The sequence below is a fragment of the Coregonus lavaretus genome (assembly GCF_964263955.1).
Source record: "Coregonus lavaretus genome assembly, chromosome: 10".
NCBI lineage: Eukaryota > Metazoa > Chordata > Actinopteri > Salmoniformes > Salmonidae > Coregonus > Coregonus lavaretus.
This window is the reverse complement of record NC_139997.1, coordinates 1,386,501-1,405,224: the sequence shown is the minus strand read 5'-3', so window position 1 is coordinate 1,405,224 and position 18,724 is coordinate 1,386,501. Positions and strand designations below refer to the sequence as shown.

At 45.3% G+C, this 18,724-nt stretch overlaps 1 protein-coding gene across 1 annotated transcript in view; it reads left to right on the top strand.

The window, feature by feature from the left end:
* Nucleotides 1–18,724, top strand: part of LOC311136063 (sorting nexin-30-like) — a 55,839-nt gene that overhangs the window by 18,075 nt on the left and 19,040 nt on the right. The window contains exons 2-4 of the mRNA XM_084170126.1: nucleotides 6,409–6,597; nucleotides 12,888–12,998; nucleotides 13,911–14,069. Of these exons, the coding sequence (XP_084026252.1) occupies nucleotides 6,409–6,597; nucleotides 12,888–12,998; nucleotides 13,911–14,069 (459 nt within the window). The remainder of the gene's footprint in view (nucleotides 1–6,408; nucleotides 6,598–12,887; nucleotides 12,999–13,910; nucleotides 14,070–18,724) is intronic.

Here is an 18,724-nt window from a genome sequence, read left to right as displayed (position 1 = left end):
GGCTTCTTTAGTTTTCTGTTGGTTACTGCATCTTACTGCAGGTTACTGCGTGTTACTGTTGGTTACTGCAGGTTACTGTTGTTTCAGCGTGGGATGTCAGTGGCAGTCATGGGGCGCTCAGCCAAATGCCTGACAATACCTGTTCTGTGTTATCACCTGGGACATCTTGTCATTCTACACCTGTTCTGTGTTATCACCTGGGACATCTTGTCATTCTCTATGGGGAATGTTTATTGTACATAACTTTTAGTTTGTGAGATACTCAACAAAAAGCTTTGTTATTGCGAGAGAACCAACTCATTGGTTTTGTGGTCAGAGTATCCCTATAGAGAATGATGAGTATCCACCCTGAGATTGGTGTTCGATCCCTGGTCGAGTCATACCAAAGACTCTAAAAAATGGGACCCAATGCCTCTGCTTGGCGTTGTAGGTCGACATCACCCTGCCTCACAGTACAGAAACAGGGCTCCTGCCCTGGGCTCCTGCCCTGGGCTCCTGCCCTGGGCTCCTGCCCTGGGCTCCTGCCCTGGGCTCCTGCCCTGTGGGTCGTCGTGGCAACACTTTACTATTGCAAGAGAAGGAGGAACACTTTATGGATGCCATTAATCTTGGTTCAGCCATTCCTGGCGTTCCACAATCAAACGCATCACTAGCCTAATGTTGACCCTTAGCTCTCTAGGGGAACTAGATTGGCTTACATCACCCCCTCCTTAAACCTGTGCATTGGACTGAACATCAAGAAACACTTCCAAGAATGTGTTCTGCTGGGTTTTAGTTTCTTGGGTCAGTTGGCCTGGCCTAAATGTGAACGACTTGATCCGAAGGTCATCGGAGTTTGTACACAATGAGGAACATCACGCCTATACTTAGTTTCAGCTCAGGAAATATCTGGAGGCTGTTTTTCCCTTATTTGCCAAGTCTCTACCAGGTAATGAATGCATGCGGAGCGACACAGGGTGCAGTCCAAATAGCACCCTATTCCCTATATAGTGCGTTACTTTAGACCAGTGCCCGGAGGGTGCCATTTGGTATGTAGATTAGAATGTGTGACAGAAGGTCTTGTGATTAACATGGAGCCATGAAAGTTTATTTTGAGCTTGAAGTTCACCGCTGTCTGAAAACCTGAGGGGGACTCCTACATGTGAATAGAGGCTAAAGAGCCGAATAACTTTGACCTGCTAAGCCTGGTTAGTAGCTGTTTTTAAATGTTCTGAGGCACGGCCCTTTCTTCAGAAACATGGCCCTTTCTCTCTCCCCCTCTCTCTCTCTCTCTCTCTCTCCATTTCTCTCCCTCTTTTTCTGCCCCTCTCTTTTCCCATCTCTCTCTCCCTCTCTCTCTCCCCCCTCTCTCTCTCCCTCTCTCTCCCTCTCCCTCTCTCTCTCCCCCCTCTCTCTCTCTCTCTCCCCCCTCTCTCTCTCCTCTCTCTCTCCCTCCCCCTCTCTCTCTCTCCCTCTCCCCCTCTCTCCTCTCCTCTCTCTCCTCCCCCTCTCTCTCTCCCTCTCTCTCTCCCTCTCCCTCTCCCTCTCCCTCTCCCTCTCCCTCTCCCTCTCTCTCCCTCTCCCTCTCTCTCCCCCTCTCTCTCCCTCCCCCTCTCTCCCTCCCCCTCTCTCTCTCCCTCTCTCTCCCTCCCCCTCTCCTCTCCCTCCCTCTCCCTCTCCCTCTCCCTCTCCCTCTCTCTCTCTCATCTCCCTCTCTCTCTCCCTCTCCCTCTCCCCCTCCCTCTCTCTCTCCCTCCCCCTCTCTCTCTCCCTCCCTCCCTCTCCCTCTCTCTCCCTCTCTCTCCCTCTCTCTCTCTCTCTCTCTCTCTCTCCCTCTCCCTCTCACTCTCTCTCCCTCTCTCCCTCTCTCCCTCTCTCCCTCTCTCTCTCTCTCTCTCTCTCTCTCTCTCTCTCTCTCTCTCTCTCTCTCTCTCTCTCTCTCTCTCTCTCCTTGGGGTGTGTCCCTTTCTTCAGAACATGGCCCTTTTTATACTATTTGTTATATTACAGAACAGGAAACAACTCTTGAACCACTTTTTTTTTTGTTCCAGTGTAAACTACGTTTTCCACTGTTTTACTTCTAGTCCTCCAGAAACGACAGAACAAATAATGCAACAAATGTTGTTGTTAAACTCAAATATGCTAATTGGTGAAAAATCTTTCGGTAGGACTGGTGGAGTTATGTCGCACATGCAGCTAACAAAAATTGCAGCCTTACCGCAAAAATGGAAGAGGAAAGTGGAAGGGGGAGAAAGTAAGGAACTTGTCTGTCGGCCCTGCATTAAAGAACATAATTGGTTAAGGAAAACTGTGATAAATACAAAAGTATATCAGTTTCATTTAAGGACCAAAGGATTGACAGCCGTCCCATATAGATTGCAAAATAGTTGGGAAGAGATTTTTGACGTACCGATTCCATGGCATAGTGTTTATGAACTGATACGCAAAACGACACCGGATTCAAAACTTAGAATCTTTCAATTTAAATTACTATATAAAGTTATTGCTACCAATATAATGTTATTTATATGGGGGATACAACCATCCCAGCTCTGCAGATTTTGCTGCGAAGAGACAGAATCATTAGATCATTTGTTTTGGTACTGTCCGTTTGTAGCTTGTTTTTGGACACAGGTCCTGGAATGGCTAAAGGATTGCAATATTTAGCTGGAGCTAACCCTGCAGTTAGCACTACTGGGTGATCCGAAAAGTCACAGTCAATCATTCAATAATATAATAATACTTTTAGCAAAAAAAATTATTTTCAATTTACAATCTGTAGAAACAATGAGAATAGAAAGGTTCAGAACTTTTGTAAAACATCACAGTACAGTTGAAAAATATATGGCAAATAGAAATCCAATATGGATGGTGTTACGAGATAGATGGGTGGTGTTGAATGGAATTGAAGGATGGGACTAATAACAACTAACAACAACTAACAACAACAAGATAACTAATGTAAAGCATACTGTGTCCATAATAAGTATATAGGTTATAGGTTGAGAGCTTTGTTGAAAGAGCACAGTTAGAAAGATATGGCATATAGAAGCAAACCGGATGGACATCATGAAAATGATCGGAGAGGTTGAGGGTAGGGGAAGTTCAGGAGGAAAAACAAACAAAATAGAACTATTGTAAAATTGACTGGGTCCATAAGGTGTATATAGTATGTACAAACTGGAAGTCGAGGCCTAAGCGTTGTTGTTCACAAGTTTACTCCAATTAGGGAAGGGGTGGTGGGGTTGGAAAGGAATAAAGGGAAATATATATATATTTTTTTAAAGGATATGTACAGTTGAAGTCGGAAGTTTACATACACCTTAGCCAAATACATTTAAACTCAGTTTTTCACAATTCCTGACATTTAATCCTAGTAAACATTCCCTGTCTTAGGTCAGTCAGGATCACCACTTTATTTTAAGAATGTGAAATGTCAGAATAATAGTAGAGAGAATGATTTATTTCAGCTTTTATTTCTTTCATCACATGCCCAGTGGGTCAGAAGTTTACATACACTCAATTAGTATTTGGTAGCATTGCCTTTAAATTGTTTAACTTGGGTAAAATGTTTCGGGTAGCCTTCCACAAGCTTCCCACAATACGTTGGGTGAATTTTGGCCCATTCCTCCTGACAGAGCTGGTGTAACTGAGTCAGGTTTGTAGGCCTCCTTGCTCGCAAACGCTTTTTCAGTTCTGCCCACAAATCTTCTATAGGATTGAGGTCAGGGCTTTGTGTTGGCCACTCCAATACCTTGACTTTGTTGTCCTTAAGCCATTTTGCCACAACTTTGGAAGTATGCTTGGGGTCATTGTCCATTTGGAAGACCCATTTGCGACCAAGCTTTAACTTCCTGACTGATGTCTTGAGATGTTGCTTCAATATATCCACATAATATTCCCTCCTCATGATGCCATCTATTTTGTGAAGTGCACCAGTCCCTCCTGCAGAAAAGCACCCCCACAGCATGATGCTGCCACCCCCGTGCTTCACGGTTGGGATGGTGTTCTTCGGCTTGCAAACAACCCCCCTTTTCCTCCAAACATAACAATGGTCATTATGGCCAAACAGTTCTATTTTTGTTTCATCAGACCAGAGGACATTTCTCCAACAAGTACGATCTTTGTCCCTATATGTGCAGTTGCAAACCGTAGTCTGGCTTTTTTATGGCGGTTTTGGAGCAGTGGCTTCTTCCTTGCTGAGCGGCCTTTCAGGTTATGTCGATATAGTACTCGTTTTACTGTGGGTATAGATACTTTTGTACCTGTGTCCTCCAGCATCTTCACAAGGGATCACTGTGTGGATATATATATATTACACACAGTGAGGGAAAAAAGTATTTGATCCCCTGCTGATTTTATACATTTGCCCACTGATAAAGACATGATCAGTCTGTAATTTTTATGGTAGGTTTATTTGAACAGTGAGAGACAGAATAACAACAAAAAAATCCAGTAAAACGCATGTCAAAAATGTTATAAATTGATTTGCATTTTAATGAGGAAAATAAGTATTTGACCCCCTCTCAATCAGAAAGATTTCTGGCTCCCGGGTGTCTTTTATACAGGTAACGAGCTGAGATTAGGAGCACACTCTTAAAGGGAGTGCTCCTAATCTCAGCTTGTTACCTGTATAAAAGACACCTGTCCACAGAAGTAATCAATCAATCAGATTCCAAACTGTTCCCTGTTAACAAACTATGCATGAGATTTTGTTGTCGGTAAAAGGCATCGGTGTAGGATTCTATTGCATTGACAGGCACTACTCAGCCCCTACTCTACACAGACTGGTGCGGCATAACCAATCAGAGCTGCAGTAGGCCTATACGCAAAATGACCTTTGCCATATATGGACCTGTGCCATTTACTTTGAACTGGACCGTGTTTACAGCGTGAGCGGTCGTGAGTAGATGCACTTGTTTTGAGATCAAAGTGAGACCTGCATGTAGTCACGTGTGCATATAGCTTTTTTTTTGTCTTAAAGGGGCAGTGTTGTGTTTTGAGACAGGCTTGAATAACCTAAGTAGCCAATAGGCAGAGGGTAGAGTAATTTTTCTGATACTCTGTTGTAATGGTATGGGAATTCTAATGCATTTTATTTTGTAAAGTCGTTTCTTGCATCAAACAACAAAACAACATTTTCAGTCACCTCCTTGTCTGAAGGACCAGTGGATAAACAGGTTAATGCCAAGCCCTGCATGTTTTTTGTTGTTGTCAAAAGTCTCATGGAATGTAGCCCTACGTTGAACACCACACGCTGACTGCTACTGTAGGCTGAATGATTGAACAGATATTTCCATGTTAAAATGTTATGGGATGCATTTTCTCCATTGTTTTTGATGGTAGGCCACTCTGGCAGGCCTACATTATGATCAAATAGCCACAGTAGCCTACTGGGCCACTGTTAAAACTGGAACTTAAAACGGGTACAGCCTCAGTGTTCAATTTAAACGCGTGCGCTGGAAGTTGCACAGAATTTTCACAAAGTTTCAGTTCGCACTCAGCAGACCTGACATTTTCTCAGTGCCAAAAAGGATAGAGGGACATTGGGGAAAGACCAACTCAGAGAGATAGGTAGGAGCAAGCCCATGTAATGCTTTGTAGGTTAGCAAGGAGCACCTTGAAGTCAGCACTAGCCTGAACAGGAAGCCTAGCACTGGAGTAATATGATCACATTAACATTTTTTTGGTGGGTTCTAGTCCAGATTCTAGCAGCCGTATGTAGCACTAGCTGAAATGCATGTAGTGCTTTATCTGGCTAGCCAGACAGTAGAGCATTGCAGTAGTCTAATTTATGAAGGCAAACTTGCCTTGAGGCCACAGATGTGACGCCGCAGTCAGACGAGCTTCCGAAGCAACCACAGAACATGGAATCCAAAGCTCCGATAGTGTAAAAACAAACATTTGTTTTCCAAACAAAATAAAAGCAGTAACACCTTGATGTCAGCACTTTAGACCAGAGACCACAGGGTGCCACTTTAGACCAGAGACCACAGGGTGCCACTTTAGACCAGAGACCATAGGGTGCCACTTTAGACCAGAGACCACAGGGTGCCACTTTAGACCAGAGACCACAGGGTGCCACTTTAGACCAGAGACCATAGGGTGCCACTTTAGACCAGAGACCATAGGGTGCCACTTTAGACCAGAGACCACATGGAGCCATAAATGTTAATGTGGTCCTCTGTAGCTCAGCTGGTAGAGCACGGCGCTTGTAACGCCAAGGTAGTGGGGTCGAACCCCGGGACCACCCATATACAAAAAAAAAATGTATGCACGCATGACTGTAAGTCGCTTTGGATAAAAGCGTCTGCTAAATGGCATATTATATTATATTATATATTATATTTATATTTATTATATTATATTATATTTGGGATGCAGACATACTAATGATGTTGCTATTTACTTCCTGTTTCCTGCTTCTAGGACCTGAGTCTGCCCAACGGGACGCCGGTGGAGACATCTAGTCCCGCCTCCTCATCTTCCCTCCTGAACCGGCTGCAGCTGGACGACGACCTGGACGGAGAAACACGTGACCTCTTTGTTACTGTCGACGACCCGAAGAAACACGTCTCCACTATGGAGACCTACATCACCTACAAGGTCGCCACTAAGGTAACCCTAACCCTAACCCTAACCCTAACCTGTAATGTGGATGGAAGCTGAAGGTACACTGAACAAACATATAAATGCAACATGTAAAGCTCATGGTCCCATGTTTTCATGAGCTGAAATAAAAAGATCCCAGAAATGTCTCTCAAATGTTGTGCACAAATTAGTTTACATCCCTGTTAGTGAGCATTTATCCTTTGCCAAGATAATCCATCCACCTGATATGTGTGGCATATCAAGAAGCTGATTAAACAGCATGATCATTACACAGGTGCACCTTGTGCTGGGGACAATAAAAGGCCACTCTAAAATTTGAAGTTTTGTCAAACAACACAATGCCACAGATGTGTCAAGATTTGAGGGAGCATGTAATTGGCATGCTGACTGCAGGAATGTCCACCAGAGCTGTTGCCAGAGAATTGAATGTTCATTTCTCTACCATATGAACTGAGGCTCGCATCTACTACAAGACCATGGTGCTTGCCTACGGAGCTGTGAGGGGAACGGCACCTCCTTTCCTTCAGGCTCTGATCAGACCCTACACCCAAACGAGGGCACTATGTTCATCCACCTCTGGCCTGCTAGCCCCCCTACCTCTACGGAAGCACAGTTCCCGCTCAGCCCAGTCAAAGCTATTCGCTGCTCTGGCACCCCAATGGTGGAACAAGCTCCCCCATGACAGTGGAGTCACTGACCACCTTACGGAGACACTTGAAACCCCACCTCTTTAAGGAATACAGTGAGGGAAAAAAGTATTTGATCCCCTGCTGATTTTGTACGTTTGCCCACTGACAAAGACATGATCAGTCTATAATTTTAATGGTAGGTTTATTTGAACAGTGAGAGACAGAATATCAACAAAAAAATCCAGAAAAACGCATGTCAAAAATGTTATAAATTGATTTGCATTTTAATGAGGGAAATAAGTATTTGACCCCTCTGCAAAACATGACTTAGTACTTGGTGGCAAAACCCTTGTTGGCAATCAGAGGTCAGACGTTTCTTGTAGTTGGCCACCAGGTTTGCACACATCTCAGGAGGGATTTTGTTCCACTCCTCTTTGCAGATCTTCTCCAAGTCATTAAGGTTTCGAGGCTGACATTTGGCAACTCGAACCTTCAGCTCCCTCCACAGATTTTCTATAGGATTAAGGTCTGGAGACTGGCTAGGCCACTCCAGGACCTTAATGTGCTTCTTCTTGAGCCACTCCTTTGTTGCCTTGGCTGTGTGTTTTGGGTCATTGTCATGCTGGAATACCCATCCACAACCCATTTTCAATGCCCTGGCTGAGGGAAGGAGGTTCTCACCCAAGATTTGACGGTACATGGCCCCGTCCATCGTCCCTTTGATGCGCTGAAGTTGTCCTGTCCCCTTAGCAGAAAAACACCCCCAAAGCATAATGTTTCCACCTCCATGTTTGACGGTGGGGATGGTGTTCTTGGGGTCATAGGCAGCATTCCTCCTCCTCCAAACACGGCGAGTTGAGTTGATGCCAAAGAGCTCCATTTTGGTCTCATCTGACCACAACACTTTCACCCAGTTCTCCTCTGACTCATTCAGATGTTCATTGGCAAACTTCAGACGGCCCTGTATATGTGCTTTCTTGAGCAGGGGGACCTTGCGGGCGCTGCAGGATTTCAGTCCTTCACTGCGTAGTGTGTTACCAATTGTTTTCTTGGTGACTATGGTCCCAGCTGCCTTGAGATCATTGACAAGATCCTCCTGTGTAGTTCTGGGCTGATTCCTCACCGTTCTCATGATCATTGCAACTCCATGAGGTGAGATCTTGCATGGAGCCCCAGGCCAAGGGAGATTGACAGGTATTTTGTGTTTCTTCCATTTGCGAATAATCGCACCAACTGTTGTCACCTTCTCACCAAGCTGCTTGGCGATGGTCTTGTAGCCCATTCCAGCCTTGTGTAGGTCTACAATCTTGTCCCTGACATAATTGGAGAGCTCTTTGGTCTTGGCCATGGTGGAGAGTTTGGAATCTGATTGATTGATTGCTTCTGTGGACAGGTGTCTTTTATACAGGTAACAAGCTGAGATTAGGAGCATTCCCTTTAAGAGTGTGCTCCTAATCTCAGCTCGTTACCTGTATAAAAGACACCTGGGAGCCAGAAATCTTTCTGATTGAGAGGGGGTCAAATACTTATTTCCCTCATTAAAATGGAAATCAATTTATAACATTTTTAACATGCGTTTTTCTGGATTTTTTTGTTGTTATTCTGTCTCTCACTGTTCAAATAAACCTACCATTAAAATTATAGACTGATCATTTCTTTGTCAGTGGGCAAACGTACAAAATCAGCAGGGGAACAAATATTTTTTTCCCTCACTGTACCTGGAATAGTATAAAGTAATCCTTCTGTGATAAGGGTTGTATGGCAGGTGATTGATGAACTCAGTCAGTGTTATTCTCAGAGAATCCCGGAACATATCCCAGTCCGTTTGATCAAAACAATCTTGAAGCATGGATTCCGATTGGTCAGACCAGCGTTGAATAGACTTTAGCACGGGTACTTCCTTTTTTTAGTTCCTGCCTATAGGATGGGAGGAGCAGAATGGCGTTGTGACCTGATTTGCCAAAGGGAGGGCGGGGGAGGGCCTTGTAGCCATCCCGGAAGGGAGAGTAACAGTGGTCGAGAGTTTTTGAAGCACGACTGCTACTTCGGTAGCTTTTTCCTCATAGTTGCTTTGTTAAAGTCCCCAGTTTCAATAAATGCGGCCTCAGGATATGTGGTTTCCAGTTTGCACAAAGTCCAGTGTAGTTATTTTGAGGGCCGTCGTGGTATCGGCTTGAGGGGGAATATACACGGCTGTGACTATAGCTGAGGAGAATTCTCTTGGGAGGTAATACGGTCGGCATTTGATTGTAAGGTATTCTAGGTCAGGTGAATAAAAGGACTTGAGTTCCTGTACGTTATCACAATCACACCATGAGGAGTTAATCATGAAACATACACTGCTGTCGTGGAAAATTCTAATCAAGTGAGAGAGACTTTGTCATTTTTTTCAAACAATCTATCTTTATTTGATATCGATAAATTATCGCAAAAATGGAGCTTGTCAGCGACCACCCGTAGGTGATTCGTGTTGGGGCGTGGCTTATATAGCCCAACCTGGTTACATGTCCTTAATCCACCACACCTGTGTCAATGTGTCAAACCAACGGATATCTACTGAATGAGTTGGCCCTAACCCCTGACCCTGACCCTGACCCCTGACCCTAACCCGTATTAGGTACAGATATCTACTGAATGAGTTGGCCAAATAGTCGGTGTCCTCTGTGTTCTCATGCGAGTACTAAGAACTGTTAGGATGAGGAGAGACTTCGTTTGAACAGACACCTCGTTCCGAACATGCAAGTTTCAGAGTACAGAGGGTAAGAACACGATGTGCACAGCCTAACCCTGACCCCTGACCCTAACCCTAACCCCTGACCCTGACCTGTATTAGGTACAGAGTTATGTTAAAACAGCAACTTACACAACCAGAGTAACAGGATTGAACCTACCATTTACATAAACCTTAAAGTAATGCTAATACTAATTTTTCCCCTTTTTCTTAACGGGGACAGTATATCCCGAGAGAGAGCAATGATTCCGTGAAACAGAGAATGTTACAGTCCCTGATGTGTCTCTGGAAGGAGATCCTCGCCCTGAGCTCGTCTACTTTATTGTCCAGGGACTGAACATTAGCGGGTATTATGCTCGGAAGCGGTGGATGGTGTGCGCGCCTCCTGAGTCCGACTAGAAGTCCTCTTGGTTCTATTTGTGACGCTCAACGCGCTGCAAGTCCCGCCTCGCCCATCTCCTCATTGGTTTTTAGGAGCATCTACCCACTTGGGTGATTGAAAGATGAACTGAGGTCTACGCTCCAGTCCAACGGAGTGCTTATGGATAACCCTGACCCCAACCCCAACCCCTAACCCCAACCCCAACCCCTAACCCCTGACCTTAACCCTAACCCTAGGTCTACGCTCCAGTCCAACGGAGTGCTTATGGATAACCCTGACCCCAACCCCAACCCCTAACCCCTAACCCCTAACCCCAACCCCAACCCCTAACCCCAACCCCAACCCCTAACCCCTGACCTTAACCCTAACCCTAGGTCTACGCTCCAGTCCAACGAAGTGCTTATGGATAATGTGAACGAGGCTTTGCCCATAAGCACTCCGTTCCGTTTCACCAGATGTCATGAATTTCAAATGGGGACGTCCACTACTGAGTGGAATCGCAATGCCCCCTTGCAGTTCAAGGCTCCGTTGGAGACTTAGACACATTTCTAACTTTGCGTCCTCTTCAGTCCAGCCAGAGTCTGTCGAAAAACAGGAAGTTACTAAACCACAGAAGAAGATAAAAATATGTGTGGCTTTATGGGATAACTAACAACTTGTAAACAATTACCCATTCCTATAAGTGAGCACTATTTTAATAGTAATGTTAAATAATACACACATTGGCTGTAATTCCAATGATATTATGACTGTTACCTCCCTTTTGAAGTTGATTGTGATGGTAATGAGGTTTTGTTTTTGATAATTTGTAAGTCGCTCTGGATAAGAGCGTCTGCTAAATGACGTAAATGTAAAATAATTATTAGGTGGAGGTCGCTTGCTACAATGGTATCTTTAGCCTAGCTTTTAGCTAGCTAGCTCTGCAGTGCAAGCTAGCTTGACTTGCTATAAAGTTAGAGAAACAAGTTTAGGAAAAAGTAACTAAACAAAACATGTTTTATTGTCACCTTGTATGAAAATATCATATTTTGCAATCTCCCAAAATAAATGCGTTCTCTGACGAGAGACAGGCTCTTCTCCATCTTGCGTTACAAACACTACACTTGTCCATTCAATAGCGGAGCAAGACTTAGTGAATGCATAATGAAATACACTATAAATACAAAAGTGTGTGGAGACCCCTTCAAATTAGTGGATTCGGCTATTTCAGCCACACCCGTTGCTGACAGGTGTATAAAATCGAGCACACAGCCATGCAATCTCCATACACAAACATTGGCAGTAGAATGGCCTTACTGAAGAGCTCAGTGACTTTCAACCTAGCACCGTCATAGGATGCCAGGAGAACGCTACCTGCCCAAATGCATAGTGGCAACTGTAGTTTGGTGGAGGAGGAATAATGGTCTGGGGCTGTTTTTCATGGTTCAGGCCCCTTAGTTCCAGTGAAGGGAAATCTTAACGCTACAGCATATATTGACATTCTAGACGATTCTGTGCTTCCAACTTTGTGGCAACAGTTTGGGGAAGGCCCTTTCCTGTTTCAACATGACAATGCCCCTGTGCACAAAGCGATGTCCATACAGAAATGGTTTGTCGAGATCGGTGTGGAAGAACTTGACTGGCCTGCACAGAGCCCTGACCTCAACGAACACCTTTGGGATGAATTGAAACGCAGACTGCGAGCCAGGCCTAATCGCCCAACATCAGTGCCCGAACTCACTAATGCTCTTGTGGCTGAATGGAAGCAAGTCCCCGCAGCAATGTTCCAACATCTAGTGGAAAGCCTTCCCAGAAGAGTGGAGGCTGTTATAGCAGCAAAGGGGGGACCAACTCCATATTAATGGCCATGATTTTGGAATGAGATGTTCGACGAGCAGGTGTCCACATACTTTTAGTCAAGTGGTATACATCACAATGTAAACGGGATGATTTTTTGAGGGAAAGTTGGTGGAGTGCTGCAGCAATGCGTCTCTCCAACAGCACCCTGGATTTACAAGATAAATATTTTGCGCCGTTGCCTTTGACAAAGTGAGCACTGCTTATCACAGGGCGGCATCACCTAAAAAGCCCATTTGCCACTGGTTGAGAGAGAATGTCATTGTTTTTGGGCAGAATGATGTGAGGTGTTACGTGTTGTTGGACGTGTTCTTGGACGTGTTGTTGGACGTGTTGGAAAATCTACCACCTAGTCCTAATAGCCGGGATAGCCGGCCCCTCTCCCTGCGTCTCCCTCCAGAACACCTGGGTGGAGTTTGACCTACCAGAGTACCCTGTCAGGGTTTAGAGTCAGGGTTAGGATTAGGATTAGGTAACACAGTGTAACCCTCTCTCTCTCTCTCTCTGTCTCTCTCTCTCTGTCTCTCTCTCTCTGTCTCTCTCTCTCTCTCTCTCTCTCTCTCTCTCTCTCTCTCTCTCTCTCTCTCTCTCTCTCTCTCTCTCTCTCTCTCTCTCTCTCTCTCTCTCTCTCTCTCTCTCTCTCTCTCTCTCTCTCTCTCTCTCTCTCTCTCTCTCTCTCTCTCTCTCCCCCCCCCCCCCCCCCCCCCCCCCCCCCCAGACAACGCGGGTGGAGTTTGACCTACCAGAGTACTCTGTGAGGCGGCGTTACCAGGACTTTGACTGGCTCAGGACCAAGCTGGAGGACACTCAGCCCACACATCTCATACCAGTAGGTTAATCCTGACCCTAACCCTAGACTACACATCTCATACCAGTAGGTTAATCCTGACCCTAACCCACACATCTCATACCAGTAGGTTAATCCTGACCCTAACCCACACATCTCATACCAGTAGGTTAATCCTGACCCCTAACCCTGACCCTAACCCTAGACTACACATCTCATACCAGTAGGTTAATCCTGACCCTAACCCACACATCTCATACCAGTAGGTTAATCCTGACCCTAACCCACACATCTCATACCAGTAGGTTAATCCTGACCCCTAACCCTGACCCTAACCCTAGACTACACATCTCATACCAGTAGGTTAATCCTGACCCTAACCCACACATCTCATACCAGTAGGTTAATCCTGACCCTAACCCTAGACTACACATCTCTTACCAGTAGGTTAATCCTGACCCTAACCCTGACCCTAACCCACACATCTCATACCAGTAGGTTAATCCTGACCCTAACCCTAGACTACACATCTCATACCAGTAGGTTAATCCTGACCCTAACCCTAGACTACACATCTCATACCAGTAGGTTAATCCTGACCCCTAACCCAAACATCTCATACCAGTAGGTTAATCCTGACCCTAACCCTAGACTACACATCTCATACCAGTAGGTTAATCCTGACCCCTAACCCAAACATCTCTTACCAGTAGGTTAATCCTGAGCCTGACCCTAGACTACACATCTCTTACCAGTAGGTTAACCCTGACCCCTAACCCTGACCCTAACCCTTGACTACACATCTCAGACCAGTAAGTTATGTACTAGCGTAACTGGTAGGATCTGAACCCCAGTTTCCCACTCGGAAAACCAACGTCTTAACCATTAGAATGACTCTCTCTCTCTCACTTTCTGTCCCCTATCTCTCGCTCTCTCTCGCCCTGCCCCCTCCAGCCCCTCCCTGAGAAGTTTGTGATGAAGGGGGTGGTGGACCGGTTCTCTGAGGAGTTTGTAGAGACGAGGAGGAAGGCTCTGGATAAGTTCCTGAAGAGAGTGGCTGACCATCCTGTCCTGTCGTTCAACCAACACCTCAACGCCTTCCTCTCTACCAAGGTATGTTATAGGCTTGGGCAGTATACCGTATATATACCCTATACCGGGGTATTTTGAAACAGCCACGGGATAATTTTTCAATAACGTCAATACTGCCATTTGAATTTTTTATTATTTTTTTAAATACATTTTAATACACTGCTCAAAAAAATAAAGGGAACACTTAAACAACACAATGTAACTCCAAGTCAATCACACTTCTGTGAAATCAAACTGTCCACTTAGGAAGCAACACTGATTGACAATAAATTTCACATGCTGTTGTGCAAATGGAATAGACAACAGGTGGAAATTATAGGCAATTAGCAAGACACCCCCAATAAAGGACTGGTTTTGCAGGTGGTGACCACAGACCACTTCTCAGTTCCTATGCTTCCTGGCTGATGTTTTGGTCACTTTTGAATGCTGGCGGTGCTTTCACTCTAGTGGTAGCATGAGACGGAGTCTACAACCCACACAAGTGGCTCAGGTAGTGCAGCTCATCCAGGATGGCACATCAATGCGAGCTGTGGCAAGAAGGTTTGCTGTGTCTGTCAGCGTAGTGTCCAGAGCATGGAGGCGCCACCAGGAGACAGGCCGGTACATCAGGAGACGTGGAGGAGGCCGTAGGAGGGCAACAACCCAGCAGCAGGACCGCTACCGCCACCTTTGTGCAAGGAGGAGCAGGAGGAGCACTGCCAGAGCCCTGCAAAATGACCTCCAGCAGGCCACAAATGTGCATTTGTCTGCTCAAACGGTCAGAAACAGACTCCATGAGGGTGGTATGAGGGCCCGACGTCCACAGGTGGGGGTTGTGCTTACAGCCCAACACCGTGCAGGACGTTTGGCATTTGCCAGAGAACACCAAGATTGGCAAATTCGCCACTGGCACCTTGTGCTCTTCACAGATGAAAGCAGGTTCACACTGAGCACACGTGACAGACGTGACAGAGTCTGGAGACGCCATGGAGAACGTTCTGCTGCCTGCAACATCCTCCAGCATGACCGGTTTGGCGGTGGGTCAGTCATGGTGTGGGGTGGCATTTCTTTGGGGGGCCGCACAGCCCTCCATGTGCTCGCCAGAGGTAGCCTGACTGCCATTAGGTACCGAGATGAGATCCTCAGACCCCTTGTGAGACCATATGCTGGTGCAGTTGGCCCTGGGTTCCTCCTAATGCAAGACAATGCTAGACCTCATGTGGCTGGAGTGTGTCAGCAGTTCCTGCAAGAGGAAGGCATTGATGCTATGGACTGGCCTGCCTGTTCCCCAGACCTGAATCCAATTGAGCACATCTGGGACATCATGTCTCGCTCCATCCACCAACGCCACGTTGCACCACAGACTGTCCAGGAGTTGGCGGATGCTTTAGTCCAGGTCTGGGAGGAGATCCCTCAGGAGACCATCCGCCACCTCATCAGGAGCATGCCCAGGCGTTGTAGGGAGGTCATACAGGCACGTGGAGGCCACACACACTACTGAGCCTCATTTTGACTTGTTTTAAGGACATTACATCAAAGTTGGATCAGCCTGTAGTGTGGTTTTCCACTTTAATTTTGAGGGTGACTCCAAATCCAGACCTCCATGGGGTTGATAAATTTGATTTCCATTGATAATTTTTGTGTGATTTTGTTGTCAGCACATTCAACTATGTAAAGAAAAAAGTATTTAATAAGATTATTTCATTCATTCAGATCTAGGATGTGTTATTTTAGTGTTCCCTTTATTTTTTTGAGCAGTGTATATATGTTTACATGACTTATTTGATTGATTTCCATTTTATAAGTCAGAAGACAGCCATCCAGACCTTCCTAGGACCATGTAAAGGTCCTCTGTCCAATAAACGTGTATTTGCCTCCCTCTGGTGGTCGGCTGCATCATTACATCAATTTGTGTCACCAGTGCAATATTTTTATGTTCCTGTAGCGGATCGCCTGCGCCTCATTTCACATTCATAAACCATGTCGTGGGCCGTTCTGAAACTACTCACACATCAACGTTGTTAACCATTTGTTGACACTCTGTTCAGTCCTGTTACCTCATTGGCTAGCTAGTTACCATTCTGGTATCTTGACCAGTACATGTAAACATTCAGGGACACAGACAGAAAGGAAAAAGGGATATCTTCTTCAGGAGATCAATGATCATAGCTGAATCATGAATGAATGACTGATGTCTTGCATGTCATCATCACAAACCTGACGTTTTTTAAAGAGACAGTGTAACATTTTCTATGTAATGCATCTCAATAGGATATTAGTGCTTTTACACAACGTATTCGTATCAACATTTTAGCTTTTATAATAAATTAATGTATTTACATATTCGTTTCTGGGGCACAACGTGCTTCAAAAGTAGCTAGAATATTTCATATAGGCCCAACATAGCTGTATCTAAATCAATTTAAAAAATCATATTTTCTGCTGCTCCTAAGTTTCATGTGGTGCTCCTAACTTTTTAAAGTTAGGAGCACCAGTGCTACCAATGAAAATGTTTAATTTATAGCCCTGTCTGCAATTAACTTGTGCAATACTTTAGAAGATAAAGCACATCGCGTTCTTCATTTCACCCGTCACATTATTTTTCATTATGAATCTTACCGGTAGTCCCCGGTCACCATGTGTTAGGGATTAACATGGGTAACCGGGATCCTGCGATTCCCCCATCAACACTTCACTTTTACTGAAAAAAAATGGAATGACAAGACCCGGGAAATTACAACATTTTCCCCCAACATGAGCAGCATTAGATTAGCAAAAACTAAAATAGCACATTATCCATGGAAGACTTTAGCCTAATGTTTTTACTTCACACTAAGTCGCCATGAATTCAAAGCTTTATTGACACTGCACACACGACCCGAATAAATGCTTCACGGAGTTCAAGTAACAGACACATCTTCAATTTGGAGATTTTTGGTCCAAATGAGAGATTTTTGGTTCCAACCGCCGTGTCTTTGTGAGACGCGGTGTGGGTGAACGGATGATCTCTGCATTTGTATTTCCCACCATAAAGCATGGAGGAGGTGGTGTGATGGTGTGGGGGTGCTTTGCTGGTGACACTGTCTGTGATTTATTTAGAATTCAAGGCACGCTTAACCAGTATGGCTACCACAGCATTCTGCAGCGATACGCCATCCCATCTGGTTTGGGCTTAGTGGGACTATCATTTGTTTTTCAACAGGGCAATGACCCAACACACCTCCAGGCTGCGTAAGGGCTATTTCACTGTTCTGCAGCACGAATTCACAGCTAAATGTTTTCCAGCTAGATGCACTACATTACCAAAAGTATGTGGACACCTAATCGTCGAACATCTCATTCCAATATCATGGCCATTAATATGGAGTTGGCCCCCCCCCCTTTGGCTGCTATAACAGCCTCCACTCTTCTGGGAAGGCTTTCCACTAGATGTTGGAACATTGCTGCGAGGACTTGCTTCCATTCAGCCAAAAGCGCATTAGTGAGGTCGGGCACTGATGTTGGGCGATTAGGCCTGGCTCGCAGTCGGCGTTCCAATTCATCCCAAAGGTGTTCGATGGGGTTGAGGTCAGGGCTCTGTGCAGGCCAGTCAAGTTCTTCCACACACAAACTATTCTGTATGGACCCCGCTTTGTGCACGGAGGCATTGTCATGCTGAAACAGGGAAGGGCCTTCCCCAAACTGTTGCCACAAAGTTGGAAGCACAGAATTGTCTAGAATGTCATTGTATGCTGTAGCGTTAAGATTTCCCTTCACTGGAAATAAGGGGCCTAGCCCGAACCATGAAAAACAGCCCCAGACCATTATTCCTTCTTCACTAAATTTTACAGTTGGCACTATGGTAGCATTCTCCTGGCATTCGCCAAACCCAGATTCGTCCGTCGGACTGCCAGATGGTGAAACGTGATTCATCACTCCAGAGAATGCGTTTCCGCTGCTCCAGAGTCCAATGGTGGAGAGCTTTACACCACTCCAGCCGACGCTTGGCATTGCGCATAGTGATCTTAGGCTTGAAGCGGCTGCTCGGCCATCGAAACCCATTTCATGAAGCTTCCGACGAACAGTTATTGTGCTGACGTTGCAGTTTGGAACTCAGAAGTGAGTGTTGCAACCGAGGACAGCCGATTTTTACTTGCTTCAGCACTCGTCGGTCCTCTTCTGTGGCCTACCGTTTCGCAGCTGAGCCGTTGTTGCTCCTAGACGTTTCCACTTCACAATAACAGCACTTAGTTGACCGGGGCAGCTCTAGGAGGGCAGACATTTGACGAACTGACTTGTTGGAAAGGTGGCATCCTATGACGGTGCCACGTTGAAAGTCACTGAGCTCTTCAGTAAGGCCATTCTACTGCCAATGTTTTTCTATGGAGATTGCATGGCGGTGTGCTCGATTTTATACACCCGTCAGCAACGGGTGTGGCTGAAATAGGGGTGTCCACATACTCGATATTCTGGATGCAGTAATTGCAAAATTACTGCAGTAAAAAAAACGAATTTTGGACACAGTATTTGAAGCATACTGCAGTTATACTGCACTCTGACTGCAATATTTTTCCGTAAGGGCATACTTTTGTATGTAAAGTGTATCTTATAACTTTTAAGTTAACTGTTTAAAATCTGCTTGTAGTAACCTGGTATATTTATGTTAAGTATTATGTTTACCAATCGATGGCAGTATTGACTCAATACCACGTTTGCTT